The sequence below is a fragment of the Paroedura picta genome, chromosome 3 (genome assembly GCF_049243985.1).
Source record: "Paroedura picta isolate Pp20150507F chromosome 3, Ppicta_v3.0, whole genome shotgun sequence".
NCBI classification, from domain to species: Eukaryota; Metazoa; Chordata; class Lepidosauria; order Squamata; family Gekkonidae; genus Paroedura; species Paroedura picta.
Window position 1 is genome coordinate 47,972,451 of NC_135371.1, and position 19,669 is coordinate 47,992,119.

The window sequence follows — 19,669 nt, forward strand, 5'->3', positions numbered from 1 at the left end:
CGGGATTAGAGGAGTCACAAATTGGGATCAAGATTGCTGGGAGAAATATCAACAACCTCAGATATGCAGATGATACCACTCTAATGGCAGAAAGTGAAGAGGAACTAAAGAGCCTGTTGATGCGGGTGAAGGAGGAGAGTGCAAAAGTTGGCTTGAATCTCAACATCAAGAAAACAAAGATCATGGCATCCGGCCCTCTCAATTCATGGCAAATAGATGGGGAAGAAATGGAGATAGTGACAGATTTTATTTTCCTGGGCTCCAAGATCACTGCAGATGGGGACTGCAGCAAAGAAATTAAAAGACGCTTGCTCCTGGGGAGGAAAGCTATGGCAAATCTAGACAACATCCTAAAAAGCAGAGACATCACCCTGCCAACAAAAGTGCGTTTAGTCAAGGCTATGGTATTCCCAGTTGCAATGTATGGCTGCGAAAGTTGGACCATAAGAAAGAACGAGCGTCAAAGAATTGAGGCTTTTGAACTCTGGTGCTGGAGAAGACTCTTGCGAATCCCTTGGACTGCAAGGCGAACAAACCGGTCAGTCCTAGAGGAGATCAGCCCTGACTGCTCTTTAGAAGGCCAGATCCTGAAGATGAAACTCAAATACTTTGGCCACCTCATGAGAAGGAAGGACTCCCTGGAGAAGAGCCTAATGCTGGGAGCGACCGAGGGCAAAAGAAGAAAGGGATGACAGAGAATGATGTGGATGGATGGAGTCACTGAAGCAGTAGGTGCAAACTTAAATGGACTCCGGGGAATGGTAGAGGACAGGAAGGCCTGGAGGATCATTGTCCATGGGGTCGCGATGGGTCAGACACGACTTCGCACATAACAACAATAACAACAACAGGGCCAGCCATGTTATCTCCTCCATTAAGAAAAAAACTGGAACATAAAGCTGCACCATGAGAATTTCTTCAATTTCTTTTGATGCTGGTAAACAGGTAGAAGACTTACCAGAGCATTCCCTGGTTCTATAAATACTTTCAGAAATAAATTTCTTCAGGGACAAGTCTAAATGAAAAATAGTAAGCTTAATTAACAAAGATAATTTTCCCTTTTTGCAATAACAAATAAATTAATTAAACCTACTTACCTTATTTTATAATAGCCTTCAAAAGGAGCTACAGTCCTAATGCAAATTAGAAGTTAAATGAAACACATTCAAGCAGACAAAGGAAAGTACATGGAGAAATAGGTTACATACCTTGACAAAAATGACAAAAAAATTCAATAAACATTAAAGAAAAATGCGAAAGGTGGTAAAAGCTCTTCAACATATAACCAATAAAACATTTATTTATAGTAGTTTTAAAACAATCATGAACTGTACTTAAAGGTGTCTTTAAACCGCTCCTGCGGAGCGGATTAAATAAAATCGGAAGAGCTGTCTGGGAGGAGTTAGGGTGGGCCCTCTCCGGGATACAAACTCGGAGGGCCCAATCAGGAGCTGCGAAGGGCCCTCTGAGTGTCCATCCAGGGCCCAGCGCGCGGCTCCCCATTGGCTGCTGCCCCCGGCCAGGAACTCACCGCACAGAATGAAGTCGCAGCCGCTGTGGTGAGTTCTCCACCTGGCGACTTCCTCCACCTTCCGAAAGGACTAGGGAGGTGCCGTCCCTGCTCCTTTCCAGCCCTCCTCACTGTCCCGCAGCCTGTCCTCTTCGCCATGGGTTGCTGCCTGGGTGACTGGGGAGACTGCCTTCTCCTGGCCTTCGGCCCGCCACCTTCTCTGGCCCGCGGGAGCCCGCCACCTTTGCTGCCTCGCCTTCTCCCGCCCTTTGCCAAGGGGGGGGCACCCGCCGCCTTCTCTGGCCCGCGGGAGCCGCCTCACCGCCGCAAGCCGGCCCCAAAGAAAGCTTCCTGAGCCTTCCAGGAGGGTGGGGGGGGCACCGCCGCCTTCTCTGGGCCGCCAGAGCCGCCTCGCCGCCGCGAGCTGGCTTCCGGGGCCAGAGAAGGCTTCCTGAGCCTCCCAGGAGGGTGGGGGAGGTGCCGCCGCCTTCTCTGGGCCGCTGGTGTTGCTTCGCCGCCGCGAGGCGGCTCTTGGGGCCCAGAGAAGGCTTCCTGAGCCTTCCGGGAGGGTGGGGAGGCCGCCGCTGCCCCCTTTTATGGCCCACGGGAGCCGCCGAGCTGCGGCAAGCCGCCTCCCGCCGCCCAGAGAAGCCTTTCTCACCCTTTGTTGACAGAGGGGAGGGCCCTGCCACCCTTGTCTGGCTCCTTTCCCATGCCAAGCCTGCCAGCTTGGAGGGGGACGGGGCCGGTGGTGCCGCCCTCTGCGGCTGCCACGCACGAGAGCTGAGCGGCTGATGGCCCCAGCATAGGGGATGCTAGCGCCCATTGTATTTCTCCATATAATGGGCTTTAAATCTTGATGACTATTTCCAGGGGGTTCCTTGATGGACAGTCATACCAATTGTTGCTTCGTGTTTTTGAAACTTGCTAAGTGGTTTCAAGAGATAAAAATGATAAAGAGTTTCACTCCATTCCATCATCCTAATAATCAGCCAAATATACAACTCCAATTAATATTCAGTGAGATGTAAGCCTAACTTATAGTTGTCCTTGATTCCCAGTACTTTTTATAAACACTTTTTAGTTGATTGAATCACAGCAACAGCCTAGAGTAATGCCAGAAGGAGAACTGACATTTCATGTGAAGCTCTATTACTCTGAAAAAGTGATGATTTAGCCTGTTCCTTCCACTTTACATGATTTGCTGTTCCAGTGTATTAGTCTGAATATAACACTAATTCTTGTGTTTTTCGTTTATTTCTAGAAACCTCAGATTCCACAGGGATGAACCTTGAGAAGGAGAAATGTAATCTAAATGATAGGGGTAAATAACATATGTAAAATATCATTTGCTAATCCACTTTTAGATAATAAAGGCAAGGAAAGTATAACATTGCAATTATTTTAATGTGTTTAATTTTAAATGTGCTTATTGTTGATATAGACATTGGTATTAAGATACAGATATTAACCCAGGAAGTTCTGGTTCACCCATAATGATTTGTCTCATTTTCCTTTTGGCTCTTGTGCTTCTTTAATGCTAGAAGACAGGGAAAGACCCAGGCAAGCAGCTGTCCATAAAGCTGTATTAGGGAAGCACATCATATGACTAACATAGTTACCATTCCTTGGATGCCACATATGTGTCTTCTCTCTTTTATCATGTGCCTTTAGATATGTAGAATGCATGAAAGGGGGGGGGGATCTGGGGTATGCCAACTGGTCTCACCATCAGTTACTAAAGACATGATTGTCTTAGACTAGAGCCTGTGCACATCCATCTGACAACGTACCGGGTCCTATACACATGATCTGTTACCCTGTGAAATGGAGGGTACTGGATATACTCATGCATGACACTACAAATGTTTGATATAAAGGCTTTGAACTTACGGAAGAAAGAGCAGGCCCAGTGGCTACAATTTCAGTCATCCTGCTCCATGCATACAATTGTGCCAAGGTGAACATATGGAAAGAACGAATAGCTCTGAGGCCTTGTGTTCTACCTCTTGTAAGCAGGACTATTTTATGGATGGTGCACACAGGGCTTTCTTCAGCCAATAGGAAGAACTCATGCAGGCCCAGTTCACCACACATGACTTAGAATGGTTTTAGTTAGGGATGGTTATATTTTATTGTGGGGGTTTTATCGTAACTCGCCACAAGCCAGCTTGCTGGGAATGGTGGGTTATAAATCCAATAACAACAACAACAACAATCACATGGTAATACTATAGGTAAAAGGTAAAGGTATTCCCTGTGCAAGCACCGAGTCATGTCTGACCTTTGGGGTAACGCCCTCTAGCGTTTTCATGGCAGACTCAATACGGGGTGGTTTGCCAGTGCCTTCCCCAAATACTATACGAGGCACTATTTAATTGGCTGACTGGAGATAATTTTACTTATCAGATCAAAATCTAAATGAATTTACCCTTTTCTATTGCTCTTCCTAATGCATTAAAGCCCCCTTCAAGGATCGCTGCCTTGTTGTGGCAAGGGGGCTTGCGTAGCTCAGTGAAGCTATGAGCTATGCCGTGCAGGGCCACCCAAGACGGACAGGTCATAGCTGAGAGCTCTGACAAAAGGTGATCCACTGGAGAAGGAAATGGCAAACCACTCCAGTATCTTTGCCATGAAAACTCTATGGACAGTTCCAATAGGCATAACGATATGACGCTGGAAGATGAGCCCCTCAGGTCGGAAGGTGTCCAATATGCTACTGGGGATGAGCAGACGGCTAGTACGAGTAGCGCCAGAATGAATGAAGCGGCTGGGCCAAAGCCGAAAGGACGCTCAGTTGTGGAAGTAACTGGTGGCGAAAAGACAGTCCGATGCTGTAAAGATTTTTATTCCATAGGAACCTGGAACGTCAGATCCATGAATCAAGGCAAGCTGGACGTGGTTAAACAAGAAATGAGAAGACTGAACATTGACATTTTAGGAATCAGTGAACTAAAATGGACAGGAATGGGTGAATTTAATTCAGATGACCATCAGGTATACTACTGTGGACAAGAATCTCGCAGAAGAAATGGAGTACCCTTCATAATCAATAAGAGAGTAGGAAAAGCAGTCTTGGGATACAATCCCCAAAATGACAGAATGATCTCAGTTCGAATCCAAGGCAAACCATTCAACATCACAGTGATCCAGGTCTATGCCCCAACCACTGCTGCTGAAGAGGATGAAGTTGATCAGTTCTATGAAGCCCTACAACACCTTATAGAAGCAACGCCAAAAAATGATGTGCTTATCATCATGGGGGATTGGAATGCTAAAGTAGGAAGCCAAAAGATAACTGGGATAACAGGCAAGTTTGGCCTTGGAGTACAAAATGAAGCAGGGCACAGGCTGGTAGAATTTTGTCAAGAGAATACAATGGTCATAGCAAACACTCTTTTCCAACAACCCAAGAGACGACTCTACACATGGACATCACCAGACGGTCAACACAGAAATCAGATTGACTATGTACTCTGCAGCCAAAGATGGAAAAGTTCTATACAGGCAATAAAAACAAGACTAGGAGCTGATTGTGGTTCAGATCATGAGCTTCTTGTTGCAAAATTTAGGCTTAAATTGAAGAAAGTAGGGAAAAGCACTAGGCCACTCAGGTACGAACTAAATCATATCCCCGACGAATATACAGTAGAGGTGACAAATAGATTTAAGGAATTAGATCTGATAGACAGAGTGCCTGAAGAACTATGGACGGAGGTTCGCGACATTGTACAAGAGGTAGCAACTAAAACCATCCCAAAGAAAAAGAAATGCAAGAAATCAAAATGGCTGTCTGAGGAAGCTTTACAAATAGCTAAGGAGAGAAGGGAAGTGAAAGGCAAGGGAGAAAGAGAAAGATACACCCAATTGAATGCAGAATTCCAGAGAAAAGCTAGAAGAGATAAGAATGCCTTCTTAAATGAACAGTGCAAACAAATAGAAGAAAACAATAGAATGGGGAGGACCAGAGATCTTTTCAAGAAAATTGGAGATATGAAGAGAACGTTTCATGCAAAGATGGGTATGATAAGGGACCAAAATGGTAGGGACCTCACAGAAGCAGAAGAGATTAAGCAAAGGTGGCAAAATTATACAGAAGAACTATACAAGAGCGAGCTTAACATCCCTGATGACCACAGTGGGGTAGTTACTGACCTTGAGCCAGACATCCTGGAATGTGAAGTCAAATGGGCCTTAGGAAGTCTGAGCAACAATAAAGCTAGTGGTGGTGACAGCATTCCAGTTGAACTATTCAAAATCTTAAAGGACGATGCAGTAAAAGTGCTACACTCAATATGCCAGCAAATTTGGAAAACTCAGCAATGGCCACAGGATTGGAAAAGGTCAGTTTACATTCCAATCCCAAAGAAGGGCAATGCCAAAGAATGTTCAAACTACCGCACTATTGCACTCATTTCTCATGCTAGCAAAGTTATGCTCAAAATCCTACAAGCTAGGCTCCAGCAATATGTGGACCGAGAACTTCCAGAAGTACAGGCAGGATTTCGAAGAGGCAGAGGAACTAGAGATCAAATTGCCAACATACGCTGGATCATGGAAAAAGCTAGGGCGTTCCAGAAGAACATCTACTTCTGCTTCATTGACTATGCTAAAGCCTTTGATTGTGTGGAGCACAACAAATTGTGGCAAGTTCTTAAAGAGATGGGAATACCAGAGCATCTTATTTGTCTCTTGAGAAATTTATATGCAGGTCAAGAAGCAACAGTGAGAACTGAACATGGAATCACTAACTGGTTCAAAATTGAGAAAGGAGTTCGGCAAGGCTGTATACTGTCGCCTTGCCTATTTAACTTGTATGCGGAGCACATCATGAGAAAGGCGGGATTAGAGGAGTCACAAATTGGGATCAAGATTGCAGGGAGAAATATCAACAACCTCAGATATGCAGATGATACCACTCTAATGGCAGAAAGTGAAGAGGAACTAAAGAGCCTGTTGATGCGGGTGAAGGAGGAGAGTGCAAAAGTTGGCTTGAAACTCAACATCAAGAAAACAAAGATCATGGCAGCCGGCCCTCTCAATTCCTGGCAAATAGATGGGGAAGAAATGGAGATAGTGACAGATTTTATTTTCCTCGGCTCCAAGATCACTGCAGATGGGGACTGCAGCAAAGAAATTAAAAGACGCTTGCTCCTAGGGAGGAAAGCTATGGCAAATCTAGACAGCATCCTAAAAAGCAGAGACATCACCCTACCAACAAAAGTGCGTTTAGTCAAGGCTATGGTATTCCCAGTTGCAATGTATGGCTGCGAAAGTTGGACCATAAGGAAGGCCGAGCGTCAAAGAATTGAGGCTTTTGAACTCTGGTGCTGGAGAAGACTCTTGCGAGTCCCTTGGACTGCAAGGCGAACAAACCGGTCAGTCCTAGAGGAGATCAGCCCTGACTGCTCTTTAGAAGGCCAGATCCTGAAGATGAAACTCAAATACTTTGGCCACCTCATGAGAAGGAAGGACTCCCTGGAGAAGAGCCTAATGCTGGGAGTGATCGAGGGCAAAAGAAGAAGGGGACGACAGAGAATGAGGTGGATGGATGGAGTCACTGAAGCAGTAGGTGCAAACTTAAAAGGACTCCAGGGAATGGTAGAGGACAGGAAGGCCTGGAGGATCATTGTCCATGGGGTTGCGATGGGTCGGACACGACTTCGCACATAACAACAACAATGCATTAAAGAGTGAGCAAGTTACAGGGAATAAATTCATTCTGTCTTATGACACTAATAATTGTTATGCAAAATCATGGCTATTGAAAATAGTGATTATATTTTATAGTACATTATTATTATTATTAGATTTATTTCCCGCCTCTCCCGATAGGCTCGAGGTGGGTCACAACAATTAATCCCATTAAAATTCCCATTAAAACATCAATCTACTAACATGGCGGCTAAAAATCCCATCCCTCCCCCAATTATTAAGATGTGAAGAGGAAAGGATAAGGGAGTAGCGTACACTCCAACTCCTAGGGGGGGGAGCGATGTCCCTGATTTGCCGACCCCAGCCTCAACCATAGACCTGGTGGAAGAGCTCCGTTTTACAGGCCTTGCGGAAAGCTGACAAATCCCGCAGGGCCCGCAGATCACCCGGGAACTCATTCCACCAGGTAGGGGCCAGGACTGAAAAAGCCCTGGCCCTGGTCGAGGCTAGGCACGCTTCCTTCGGGGCCGGGGACGACCAACAGGTTCTTACCTGCAGAGCGTAAAGCCCTGCGGGGGGCATAGAGCGGTAGGCGGTCCCTCAGGTATGTGGGTCCCAACCCGCGTATGGCCTTGAAGGTTAAAAACAAAACCTTGAACCGGATCCGGGCAGCAATTGGCAGCCAATGCAGCTGCCTCAGCACCGGCTGGATGTGGACACTCCAAGATGTTCCAGTGAGGACCCTGGCAGCTGCATTTTGTACCAGCTGTAGTTTCCGGATCAGGGACAAGGGTAGGCCTGCATAGAGCGAGTTACAGAAATCTATTCTGGAGGTGACTGTCGCATGGATCACTGTGGCCAAGTGGTCAGGGGACAGGTAGGGCGCTAGTAGCCGGGCCTGGTGAAGGTAGAAAAATGCCTGGCCCGCTACTCTCTTGACCTGAGCCTCCATAGTCAGGGAGGCATCAATGGTCACACCCAAATTCCTAGCTTGGGGCACGATGGTAAGTTGCACCCCTGCTAGGGTGGGTAAACGCGCAACCTGTTCCTGCCCCCTTCCCCCCAGCCACAGGACCTCCGTCTTGGAGGGGTTGAGTTTCAGGCGACTCTGCTCGAACCATTCTGTCACTGCTTCCAAACATCTGGCAAATGGTTCCGGGGGGGAGTTCGGGTGACCGTCCATTAGGAGATAGAGCTGGGTGTCATCAGCGTACTGATGGCAACCCAGCCCAAAGCTCCGTACCAGCTGGGCCAGAGGGCGCATAAAGATGTTAAACAATGTGGGGGAGAGGACCGCACCCTGAGGGACCCCGCAAGGGCGTCTATAGGGCCGCGAGAGCTCTTCCCCCACAGCAACACTCTGGGACCGGTTCTGGAGGAAGGAGCGTATCCAGCACAAGGCTGTGCCCCGTATCCCCGTACCAGCCAGGCGATGGACCAACAGTTCGTGGTCCACGATGTCAAAGGCCGCCGAAAGGTCTAAAAGGACCAACACGGCTGACCTGCCTCTATCCAGCTGGCGACGGAGGTCATCCAGCAGAGCGACCAAAACCGTCTCCACCCCGTGGCCAGGACAGAAGCCAGACTGATATGGATCGAGTGCTGAAGTTTCCTCCAAGAAAGCCAGGAGCTGGTCCGCTGCCGCCCTCTCCACCACCTTGCCCAGGAACGCTAAATGCGACACTGGGCGGTAGTTAACAGGGTCCAGCGGGTCCAGCGATGGTTTCTTCAGGAGAGGGCGGACCACCGCCTCCTTGAGCCGCTCAGGAAACTCTCCCGTACTCAGGGAGGAGTTGATGATGTCTCTGAGCTGGCCTCCTATCTTCTGGCCACCTCCCTTGAGGAGCCAAGAAGGATAGGGGTCGAGGGGGCAGGTGGTCGCCCTGACTGAACCTAGCAACTTGTCCACTTCAGAAGAAGAGAGCCGCCTGAAGCCATCAAACCTCACTACCAATGGCGGCCAACAGGTCTCCAGTTCATTCACTGTATTAATTGTGGCGGGAAGGTCGCGGCGGAGTGACAAGACTTTAGCCGCAAAATAGCTCGCAAATGCCTCACAGCCGATTTCCAATTGTCTAGTGTTTTGGCGCCCCTCAAGGGCGGTAAGTGATCTAACTATCCTGAATAATTGGGCCGGGCGAGAGCTTGCGGACGCGATTTCCGTGGCAAAAAACTCACGTTTAGCCACTTTCACCACCATCTCATACGCCCTCATAAGCGTGCGATAAGATGTTCTTGTAGCCTCGTCACGAGTCTTCCGCCACACTCGCTCCAGTCGTCTCACTTCCCTTTTCTTCTCCCGGAGCACCCCCGTGTACCAGGGGGCCCGTTTGAGTCGAGGGCAGAGAGGACGTTTAGGGGTGATCTCATCTATGGCGGCCGTCAGGCGGGACTGCCAGTCCCCCACCATGGCCGCAAGTGAGTCGCCAGGAGGCATCGGGTCCCGCAGAGCATTCTGGAAACTGAGCGGATCCATGAGTCTCCACGGGCGGGCAAAAATAAGCCCGCCGCCCAACTGGGGAGGGGGTGGCATCTCGAGCCGGGCCCGCAGGGCATAGTGGTCTGACCACGGCACAGCCAAAGCTGTATCCAGATCCACCTCTATCCCGGAGCCAAAAATCAAGTCAAGCGTGTGGCCGGCGTAATGGGTGGGCCCAGCAACAAATTGCGAGAGCCCCAGTGTCACCATGGATGACACCAGGTCCCCTCCAAGTCCTGAAGAGGGCGCGTCCGCGTGGACGTTGAAGTCACCCAGGATTAGAAGCCTGGGGAACTGCAACGCCCAGGCGGCCGCTGCCTCCAGCAGGCGGGGCAGGGCATCTGGCTGGGCATTGGGCGGACAATATACTAGCCAGATAGCCAAGCTCTCTACCAAGCCCAACTCAATACCGACACACTCCACCCCACCGATTTCTGGCCCCGGGAGAGCCCTGTAGGAGAGAGCCTCCCGGACCAAGATTGCCACCCCCCTCCTCTCTTGTGGGTCCGAGATTGGTGAAGAACGGAGTATCCTGCTGGGGCCAGTTCTCTCAAGGCCACCTCCTCTCCATCTCTCAGCCAGGTCTCCGTTATGCACGCAAGGTCAGCCTTTGACTCCGCAAAGAAGTGTTGCAGAGTCGCAGCCTTGTTCTTGATCGACCTTGCAATGCACAAGACCAATGTCAGACCCACTTTCCCCTTAGCCTCCACCCTCACATCCCTGGGGATGGGACGGAGGTTAGAAGGGGATCGAGCACACCCAGAGCGCCGGTCGTGTTTCCACGGCCGGGCCCTATACGGGACACCAGTGCTCCCAACCCTTCTCTTGTCCAACCTCCTCCCCCAGCCATAGCGCCCCTGGCCTGTGATCATCGGGATCCCGGCCCCTCTATATACTCCCCACCCTGACCAGAACTCCCCCTCCATAATTCCTCCCACCTACCCCCCCAAGAGAGGGCACTAATACACCTAAGCTAGGTCCTTCTCCCTACAACTACATCCCACCCTAGCCCGCCCAGCCCACTTACACTATCACCCACCCAACCCCACCTCCCCCCACCCACCAATTCTAGTAGCTAGCGAGAGGGGTCCGATCGCAGGGCGAGATCCCGCCTATCTCAGGGGCTCTCTCTGTCCTCTGGCCGATCCTCTCCACTTAACTGACCTAACCTAATCTCAAGCCTCTCTTGGTGAAGATCTCAAAAATCACCCTTCCATCCACAGTAAGTCAGTATTGGCAGCAATAAGAAGGAGCAGGTCCAAATGATGATCTGGCCAGAGCTACTGGGTGGAACCAAAAGGGCAAAGCTAAACCCAGAGACCAAGCTCTGGGAGATATTCCGGTTGCCTCTGGGTGGCAGTCTGGGGACCAAATTCTCCTCTCCTCCAGTCTTGGCTTCTCTCTTAAAGTGAAAGCACCAAAGGCTTTCCCGTCCTCCAGGTCGCACTTCCACCGGTGAGGGATATCCTTAACGACCGCGCAGGGCCCTGGCAAGCCGAACTCCGCCAGGGAGCCTCCTCCCATTCCCGCACTGGTCCAAGGACTGAGGCACGACCCGCGACTCTTACAGCAGGCTCCCCAGACTCCAAAATGCTCAGCCGCCGCCACCGCCGCATTCTGCGCTGTGCCATCCAGGAACCAAGCCGGAGCCCAGAGAGACCTGCCGCGAGTAGTTCTTTCGTCGTGTTACCCTCCTCTCCCAGCAAGCGCCAATTTTCCTCTTCTCCCCGCTACAGCTGGATGGGGGAGGGATACTCTGGAGGCTCCAAGCTTAGGGAAAGGGGCGCGCAGCCCAACAGACGGAGAGAAGATCTTTCGCAGGACCCCGTACCGTCCTGGGACCCTGTGCTGCAGTCTGGCACTAGCTCGAATCGCCCCCCAAAGCTCGCGTAGGTCCCCTTCCCCCAGCACAGCTGACTCACGCTGGGGTGGCCTCCGACGCGAGCTCGGTGATGTAATTGGCATTTTTGCTAGGCCGCTGTTATCTCCTTCTTTGCACCACTGCCTCCTTGAGGTTGCTGCCAAGCCAACTCTGCAAAAGGGAAGGGGGGGGGAAACTAGCCCCAGTCCCCCAAAAATTGCCAGGGGGAGAGTGCCTGGTAGTTTTCAGGCACTCATAACCAGTGGTGCTGGGTGGAGCTCTAAACTCCTGCATCTGGCACGGCCGCCATGTTTTCCAATTTTTTTAAGCACATTAAGCACCAAATAAACATAAAAATAAACATGAAATAGAGCCTCTTGTGGCACAGAGTGGTAAGCAGCAGAAATGCTGTCTGAAGCTGTTTGCCCATGAGGCTGGGAGTTCAATCCCAGCAGCCGGCTCAAGGTTGACTCAGCCTTCCATCCTTCCGAGGTCGGTAAAATGAGTACCCAGCTTGCTGGGGGGGGGGGGGGTAAACGGTAATGACTGGGGAAGGCACTGGCAAGGCCACCCTGTATTGAGTCTGCCATGAAAACACTGGAGGGCGTCACCCCAAGGGTCAGACATGACTCGGTGCTTGCACAGGGGATACCTTTACCTTTAAACATAATTATTCCAGTTACATTGGAAACAATGTAGTTGTGCACTGTAACATGTTATCAATGATAAGCCATTAATCTGAATCCACCATCTTTAATTCCCTACACTTTTAATAAATGATTTTTGTTCCTATTTAGGTCCTACATTTTTCCTTGCTTGTTTCAGTGTTGCAGCAGGATTGGCATTCATCATGTACTACTATAACCCAGGTAATAGAGTTGGGCTGGGGGGGGGGCACATTGGCTCAAAATTGCATGTATTTTGGAAGGTTCAGGTATGTGGATCAAAATACCTCAAAGAGGGAGCACTGTGGGACCTAAAGGCAATAATTAAATAAACTCACATTGCAGTGTGCCCAGCAAACTGGCCAGGATATGTTGGTTGTCAGAACCAGGTTGAGGCCATGAGTATCCAGACCAAGTTCTAATGTTGTAGGGTTCTTGAACTCTGGGGCAGAAGCCTGCTCCACATGTGTCTCAAATTGAGTAAAAGGGTATAGGAGCACATATCCCACCCTTAAGTGCTTTTTTTTTTTTGGCCTGGCATTCTTTAATGTCTTTCAGGGAATATTTAATTACAGTTGCTATTCTGCAAGTAACATCAGTGGTTTACCACTGTAATGCTTATTTTCTACATATGAATTTCCAAAACTGAGAAATAATGTCTCTTAGTACTACAAGAAGGTGCCCAAAATAAGTTACACATTTTACTATGACTGTCAGTGTTTCCTATGAGCATTTGTTTATGCAATTTGAAGATTAGAAATGTAAACTGAGCAGAGAAAAGCTGTCTGTACAACCAAAATTACAAAAGCAAAATCCATGAAAGAGCTTCAGAAGTCATCACAAAGTTTCCAGTCATTTGTCTTGTGATGGCTCTAGCTTAATCAATTTAAAAAGAAATTTGAGAGCTTGCAAAAATTAATGTGCTATATTTAAAGGATTTCTACCAGTTTCTCCGTTTCACATGGTAGTATATTAGACAGAGGTCAACGTTCTGATAAGTATATGAGAAACAAACTGGAATGATCCTGAACAAAACAGCTGTTGTCATGCTAAGGGAAATATGCATATAATTTATTATCTTGGTTTATCTAAAGTCTGTATCACTAAAGGAACTTTCAGGATGTTTTTCTATATAATTTCTGCCCTCACACACTTTCATGATATATTGTGATGGTTCAGTGTGGTGTGTTGCCATGAGCTAACTTCATTTGTTTAGAGAGAAGCTTAAGGTATCTTATTTGTCCTCATATCAGTTTAAAATATAGCTTAACAGGGATCCTAGCTTATTGGGAAATTATCCTCTGTTTGTATTTTCTTTAACTGGGGCATTGTGGTCCAATATTTATTGGTTAGATGCTATGTATCATTCTAACTGTAATTAGTAATATTTTCTGTTGTCCTGTGAGTCTATGTTCATTCATCTCATCCAACGTGTGTTTTTATATTGGCAATATGAATGTCATTTTGTCTTGGTCCCAAGTTTTGTTCAGTTTGTACTCAGGACCTGCTCCCATCTTTTCTTTTAATAGTGAAAATTAAACATTGATGTATTCTTTCCAGAGAAAGCCTAACCAAGCCAAAATATACCATGGGAAGATTGCTTTACTCTACTGTTCCCTTCCTCTTTTACTATCAGAGTTCTAGAGATAAGTTATTGTCACTATCTAATTGTAGACTTAAGTAACAGAAGCAATTGCAGTAGAACAAGAAGAGTTGGTTCTTATATGCCACTTTTCTCTACCCAAAGGAGTCTCAAAGTGGCTTACAATACCCTTCCCTTTCCTCTCCCCACAACTGACACCCTGTGAGGTGGGTGAGGCTGAGAGAACCTTGATATCACTGCTCAGTCAGAACAGCTTTATTAGTGCTGTGGCGAGCCCAAGGTCACCCAGCTGGCTGCATGTGGAGGAGGAGCGGGGAATCAAACCCAGCTTGTCAGATTAGAAGCCGAGGCAAGTAACCACTACCCCAAGCTGGCTCTTCCTGATATTTACAAAATCTGTTGATCTTAAGTCTGCTGTAAAAATCACAGCTCCATCCTTTGCTTAGGTTACAACCTACTGAATAAAACAATTCTCCTTTGGAAGAACTTCAGGATGTTATTTTTATGAGGTATAACTTATTGAGACAAAATGCCATCATTGTTACTGTCTCAGTTTAGCTTCTTGTTTCTATATCATTTCTTCTTTTTGTTTTATTCTAGAATCAAAACTTCTCGGAGGAACCAGGAGAGTGTTGGGATTTTCACCAATCATCATAGGAAGACATGTTGCAAATATTTGTATGTTATACATGGAAGCCTCAACAAGGGAAAAATAAGAATAAACTAATTCTACAGACCAAAGTCATCTACTCCTGCCAATGGAAAATCTGCATTGCAAAAAGATGTGCTTTGTTCTCCTACCAAAGATATAACAAAGTGGCTTTAACAGTGTGTATATACTGCTGCAGAGTGCTTTCAGAAGTTATATGTGCTTTTGGAGAGTGGATCATTTATTTTTATATGTGCCCATTTTAAGCTGATTAACACTTGGATAATGGTTATACAAGTCTTTTGATATGTAACGTGTTGTTGCAGAAGTCTTAAAAGTCATGTCAGGTAAGTTTGTATTTGGGTTTTGAAGAGATAGGCAGAGTGGTTCTCAAGATAGGCAGAGCACTGTTAACGCTTTGGCTAAAGATTTGGACTCTTTGGATGAGGCTCTGGAAGTTTATCCAAGTAACTATAAGCTCCATGAGCATCTCCTTCTAAGTATCTCTGCTTGGTGGAAAACAGGTAGAGGGACTCCACTTTATGTGAGTGATGGATGGAAAGAGTTGCAGAAGATTTTAGACTCAGGGCTGAAGTTGCTCTGCTTCCAACAGAATTTGCCATGTCCACTGGCATAGTGGGGGACCTTCTGCACAAATAGCAAATGCTCTTGGCTTTATACAAGAGTCCCATTTAAAAGTGCTAACTTAAGAATGATACTTTAAACAAACACAAAGCCTTATAAAGACATGCTACCTTTAATGTCAGGACTGTTTGTTCTTTATCTTCTTTGTAAAGTACAATAGGTTAGAATGACTTATAATAACCAGTGGGTGGAGGAATTTGTCTTGCTTTTCTTCAGCAACGCAACAATGCAAGGTTTCTTTCCATTCCTTATACAGGATTCCTGAGGACACATTTCATAGGAAATTTAGCAAAGCTCAGAGGCACTGAATATATGAGTTAAATTGGGGGAATTGCATTTTAAAGCATTTGGATTTTATATGTCTATGACAATGTTAATACTATATCTCAAGGCAGAACTTCTTCCATTTAATTCAGTAGATGACTTTGTGCTTTTGGCATGCATGCCTATTATATAGTTCATATACTTGTTTATAGGAGAATTTGTTCTTAGCAAACCAGTGACTAGGCCAGTGTCAGAGGTTTCCTGAAGTACATTTCCAGTTTGAAACTCAGGATGCATGTGCATGTCTGTGTGCGAAATGTCTGTTTGCATACCCAAAGGACAATCTGCAAGGTTCTCTTCCCTTGGATGGGGTTCTAAGGATTTTGTTGTTAATCACACATTTAAGATGCTCAGGAATATATATTATATTGAATATAATCTTTTTTATGCCTTTATACACAGTGATTTAGAATGTTGCACTTCTACAGGTACACAGCATTGTACCTACTTTCACTTTATGGCAGATAAACTGAGGTTGGCTCCACTTGTATAGACTTGTAAAGAAAATTGTAAGAGGTGTTTTTTTCCCCCTCTCTCTCTCTGGCAGTGTCAGTGATGGCTGACTGAATTTGAGATAAATGCCCTGCTGTGTAATTTGAGCAGGCATTTGACTTTTGGTATACTCATAGCCTCTCTTTCAAGGACCTTGCTGACAGAGAGAACTTGAAATTGTCTCCTTGAAAGACTTATCAAAGGATCCCATTCGGCAGTAATTTCATCAACCTGTCTTTTGTAGAATCACCACTAGATGGAGGGAGAGCACTACAAGTTCTGTGCAAATTGCTTGCATTAAACTGCACTATTTTTTTCTATACAAAAGTCACAGAGAACGAATACAATAAGTTTAGGTTTATTAATCCAGTCTTATTCCTGGCTTGCCTAGTGTAATCATGATTGTATGTACGCTCAGTTTTTCTTAGTTGGATATACCCTGTTTGTCTAACTTTATTGGCAGAAAGTACATCTGAATGTAATTGTAGCAATTTGAAGTGAAACGCCCTATTCATTACTACTTCAGATGCAGACATTGTATATGAATGAACTTAAATGAAAATAGACATTAGGCATGCTTCCCAGGCAGAGTTCAGTTTTGACTAGAGATATAATGAAGGTTGAGAAAAGACAGTGTGACTTAAGAATAGAAAACTTGGACAACTCCAAGTTGTTCAGAAATAAGAGCTGAGGTTAAATAAGTCAGGTTAAAAAAATTAAGGTACTGTAGTCGGGTTGGAAACAGCTTTAAGTCTTCACATTGACCGTTTATGCACTGGGCACTTCACTGCCCCGGCTCTCGCGCAGGAGCACAAATCGGGGGCAGATGAGGTGCACTGGGTGAAATGCTCCCCCATGTGGGTGCAGGAAGAGGTGGGGCAACCTGCCATGACTAAAACTCCAGCCTGCAGGCTGGCATGAAACCTCCAGTGCGTAAACAGTCATTGAGAGTATAATTAATATATTAACCTGCTCCAAAGAAAATTGATTATGTTGCCCTGTTAAAACTACCAAAGCTATAAAACCCAATAGAAAGAAATAGTAGGCAGACAGTTGAAGCTTTTCTCACAACTTCTAATGCAATGTAGATGAGCAGTGGAGGAAATACACTCCCCCCCCAAGGACATTTGAATCTTACATTATCTATAATTAGAAGTTAAGCCCGGTGCAGTCAGGAATACACCAGGCCCTAGGTAGGGGGTTGGAGAGAAGAAGGATTTAAAGGGCGCCAGCACTCTGCAGCAGCAGGGGACTCTGGGAGCTGGTCAGCATCCCTCCCTATCAGGAGAGGTGCTGGCCAGCTCCCTGGCCTCAGTGCCACAGCCACGGAGCATAGAGATCTTTCTCCCTGTGCTCCATGGCAGAGGGGGACTTCTAGCATGCCAAACGTTCAGAAGGCTCTTGGCAAGTGCGGCTCTCTGTGGAGACTTTTGAACATTCAGCACATCGTCGGAAGTGTGAATCAGTCTTTATGTGTAAGATGTCATTGCTGAATGGCATGGCCTGTATTGTCCATCTGGGCCAAAGACGTATCTGGCATTGTTCCATCTTCAAGCCACATGAAGCATCAGCTGGTTTTGTTGTAAATTTAATCCATGTGATCCATCATGGTCATCAGTGGTATTATATCTGAATGTTTCCTCTTGTGAACAGGAAATTTACCTCAGAAAGTGTTAAGAGACAAATGGGAGTTCTTTGCCCTCAAGACTTGCCTGTTAAAAAGAAATTGGAGTTTAATCTATGCATGAACAAACATAAATATATGCCAGTAGACACTGCAAAATTTAGAATGCAAAAATACCAACGTTTTTAGTGACACAATTTTTAAAAAGAAACTGGAAAAACTTGAGAAAGTTTCTTAGTTATTTTCTACTATTTATTAAGGAATTCTAAGGAACTATAAGGAGAGATTGGTATAATCCTAATTCAGACCAAAAAGAACTTGCTTTGTATATAATATTTATGAACAGCTCATTTTTTAAAGATGTTTCTCAACAATCCTTGCAGAACTTTCCTGATAGTTCTCAAACTTTCCACATTGAATAATATGAATTTTTTTCTGAATAGATGTCTTCTGGCTTGTTCTATCAGTTTCACTATTTACAAAGTATGCCGTTTGCAAAATGGAAACCAGAGTCTTTTGACCTTTCATTCCAAGTTTAGGTGACTGAGCAAGATCAGGATTCTAAATGGTATTTTCATATTATTCCTGACTAAACTTTCAGGCAGTGAAATGATTTATGTGAGTGCCTTCAGGCACCCACAGTATGTCAGCTTCTTAAAAAGTATTGCCATGGCAATTGAATGTATTACTTGTATAGTTATGTCATAGTATTTGTCATTCTTAACAAATGCTATTTTATAATGGATGGACAGATTTTTAAAAAGTAAACCCCACCCTCCCCCCATTGAAGAATTGATATCCCTTGATGTTTAAATTCAAGCTCAAAGAACTTTAGCACATACCTAGAGCCAGTATGGTATAGTGGTTAAGATGGGTGGACTCTAATCTGGAGAACCAGGTTTGATTTCCCACTCCTCCACACAAAGCCTGCTGGGTGACCTTGGGCCAGGCACAGTTCTCTCAGAACTCTCTCAGCCCCACCTACCTCACACAGTGCCTGTTGTTAGGAAAGGAAGGGAAGGAGATTGTACACTGCTTTGAGACTCTTTAGTGTACAGAAAAGTAGGGTATAAAAACTCCAACCTTCATAATGGAAACAGCTATAACAGAGTAGAAGAGCGTTGTAGAAGGGGTTCCATCACCATCCATTTCTTCAAACTTCAGTCATACTGTTAGTCACTTAATACTTTTTATGAATATATATTGAAAGCTCAGTAGTGCTAGGAGTCATATTAATTACAGTTGTTACCTTAACTTTGTTTTTAATTTTGTGATGCATTCAAATAATCTTTATTGCCTTATCAACACAGTCATGGAAACTGTTTGCACTGATGTTCTACCCTGTAAAGCTGGCATAGCATCATATCTGGTGGATGCTCTATTCATTTTCTGACAAACATTTTATTCCTGGAATGTGGTTCAGTAAGGCAAATGATCCTTCTACTCTACTGTGTACGTAGTCCGAAGTCCAGCCTCTTTGTTGCTAAAGCTAAAGTCTCATGTCATGCTTTTCAGTAATGGTATTTCTGTGCTTAAGGCACTGTCTTTTGTGCATCATGTTCTCCTTCAGTAGGGTCAGGTCACACCTCTACTTGCTCTTGGTAAGGCTATGCAGATTTTGTGAGGACCCCTATTTGAGAGATCTAGGCTGACCCTCCTATTTGGATAGCAATATTGCTCCTGTAGGTTGCTGCCCGATGACAACTTTTAAAAAAATTGAATGGCTCCTGTTCACATTCAGAAAACTCTGAACCCACCGAATCAACTGAAGAAGGCAGTCATAAGCACCAGTCATCCTTTAAAAAGTGACTTCTTCAGGAAATAAAAAAAATGAATGTGGCAGGAAGATGTCCCCTCTCCCCCTCCCCCTTCCAAAGCTTCGAGCAGCAGGGAGGGAGTTTTGGTGAATCTCCCTGGACAGAATAGATCAACACCTTTGAGAAAGCAGCCCAAAGCTTTACTGTGATCTTCCATGTCTGCCAGGCAACAGGATGAAGTGTCTGACAAGATGGCCCCAACCAGCCTGGCAGAAACAAGCCAATGTGGTGTAGCCCATTTGAATATCACTGAAATTCGTCTGCCATGGAAGCATATGGAACACCCCCCAAAGGGAGCTACCATCCCCCATGGAGTGTATCAGGGTCCTTGCAAAATTTGCATAA

The 19,669-nt window shown here is 45.9% G+C and overlaps 1 protein-coding gene across 5 annotated transcripts in view; it reads left to right on the forward strand.

The window, feature by feature from the left end:
- CARD19 (caspase recruitment domain family member 19) overlaps positions 1–19,212 on the forward strand; it is a 50,784-nt gene extending 31,572 nt beyond the window's left edge. For all 5 annotated transcript variants that reach the window (XM_077325560.1, XM_077325561.1, XM_077325562.1 and 2 more), the window contains 3 exons: positions 2,775–2,834; positions 12,303–12,374; positions 14,374–19,212. In XM_077325560.1, the coding sequence (XP_077181675.1) occupies positions 2,775–2,834; positions 12,303–12,374; positions 14,374–14,489 (248 nt within the window). In that variant the 3' untranslated portion in view covers positions 14,490–19,212. The remainder of the gene's footprint in view (positions 1–2,774; positions 2,835–12,302; positions 12,375–14,373) is intronic.
- Positions 19,213–19,669: the final 457 nt, after the last annotated feature.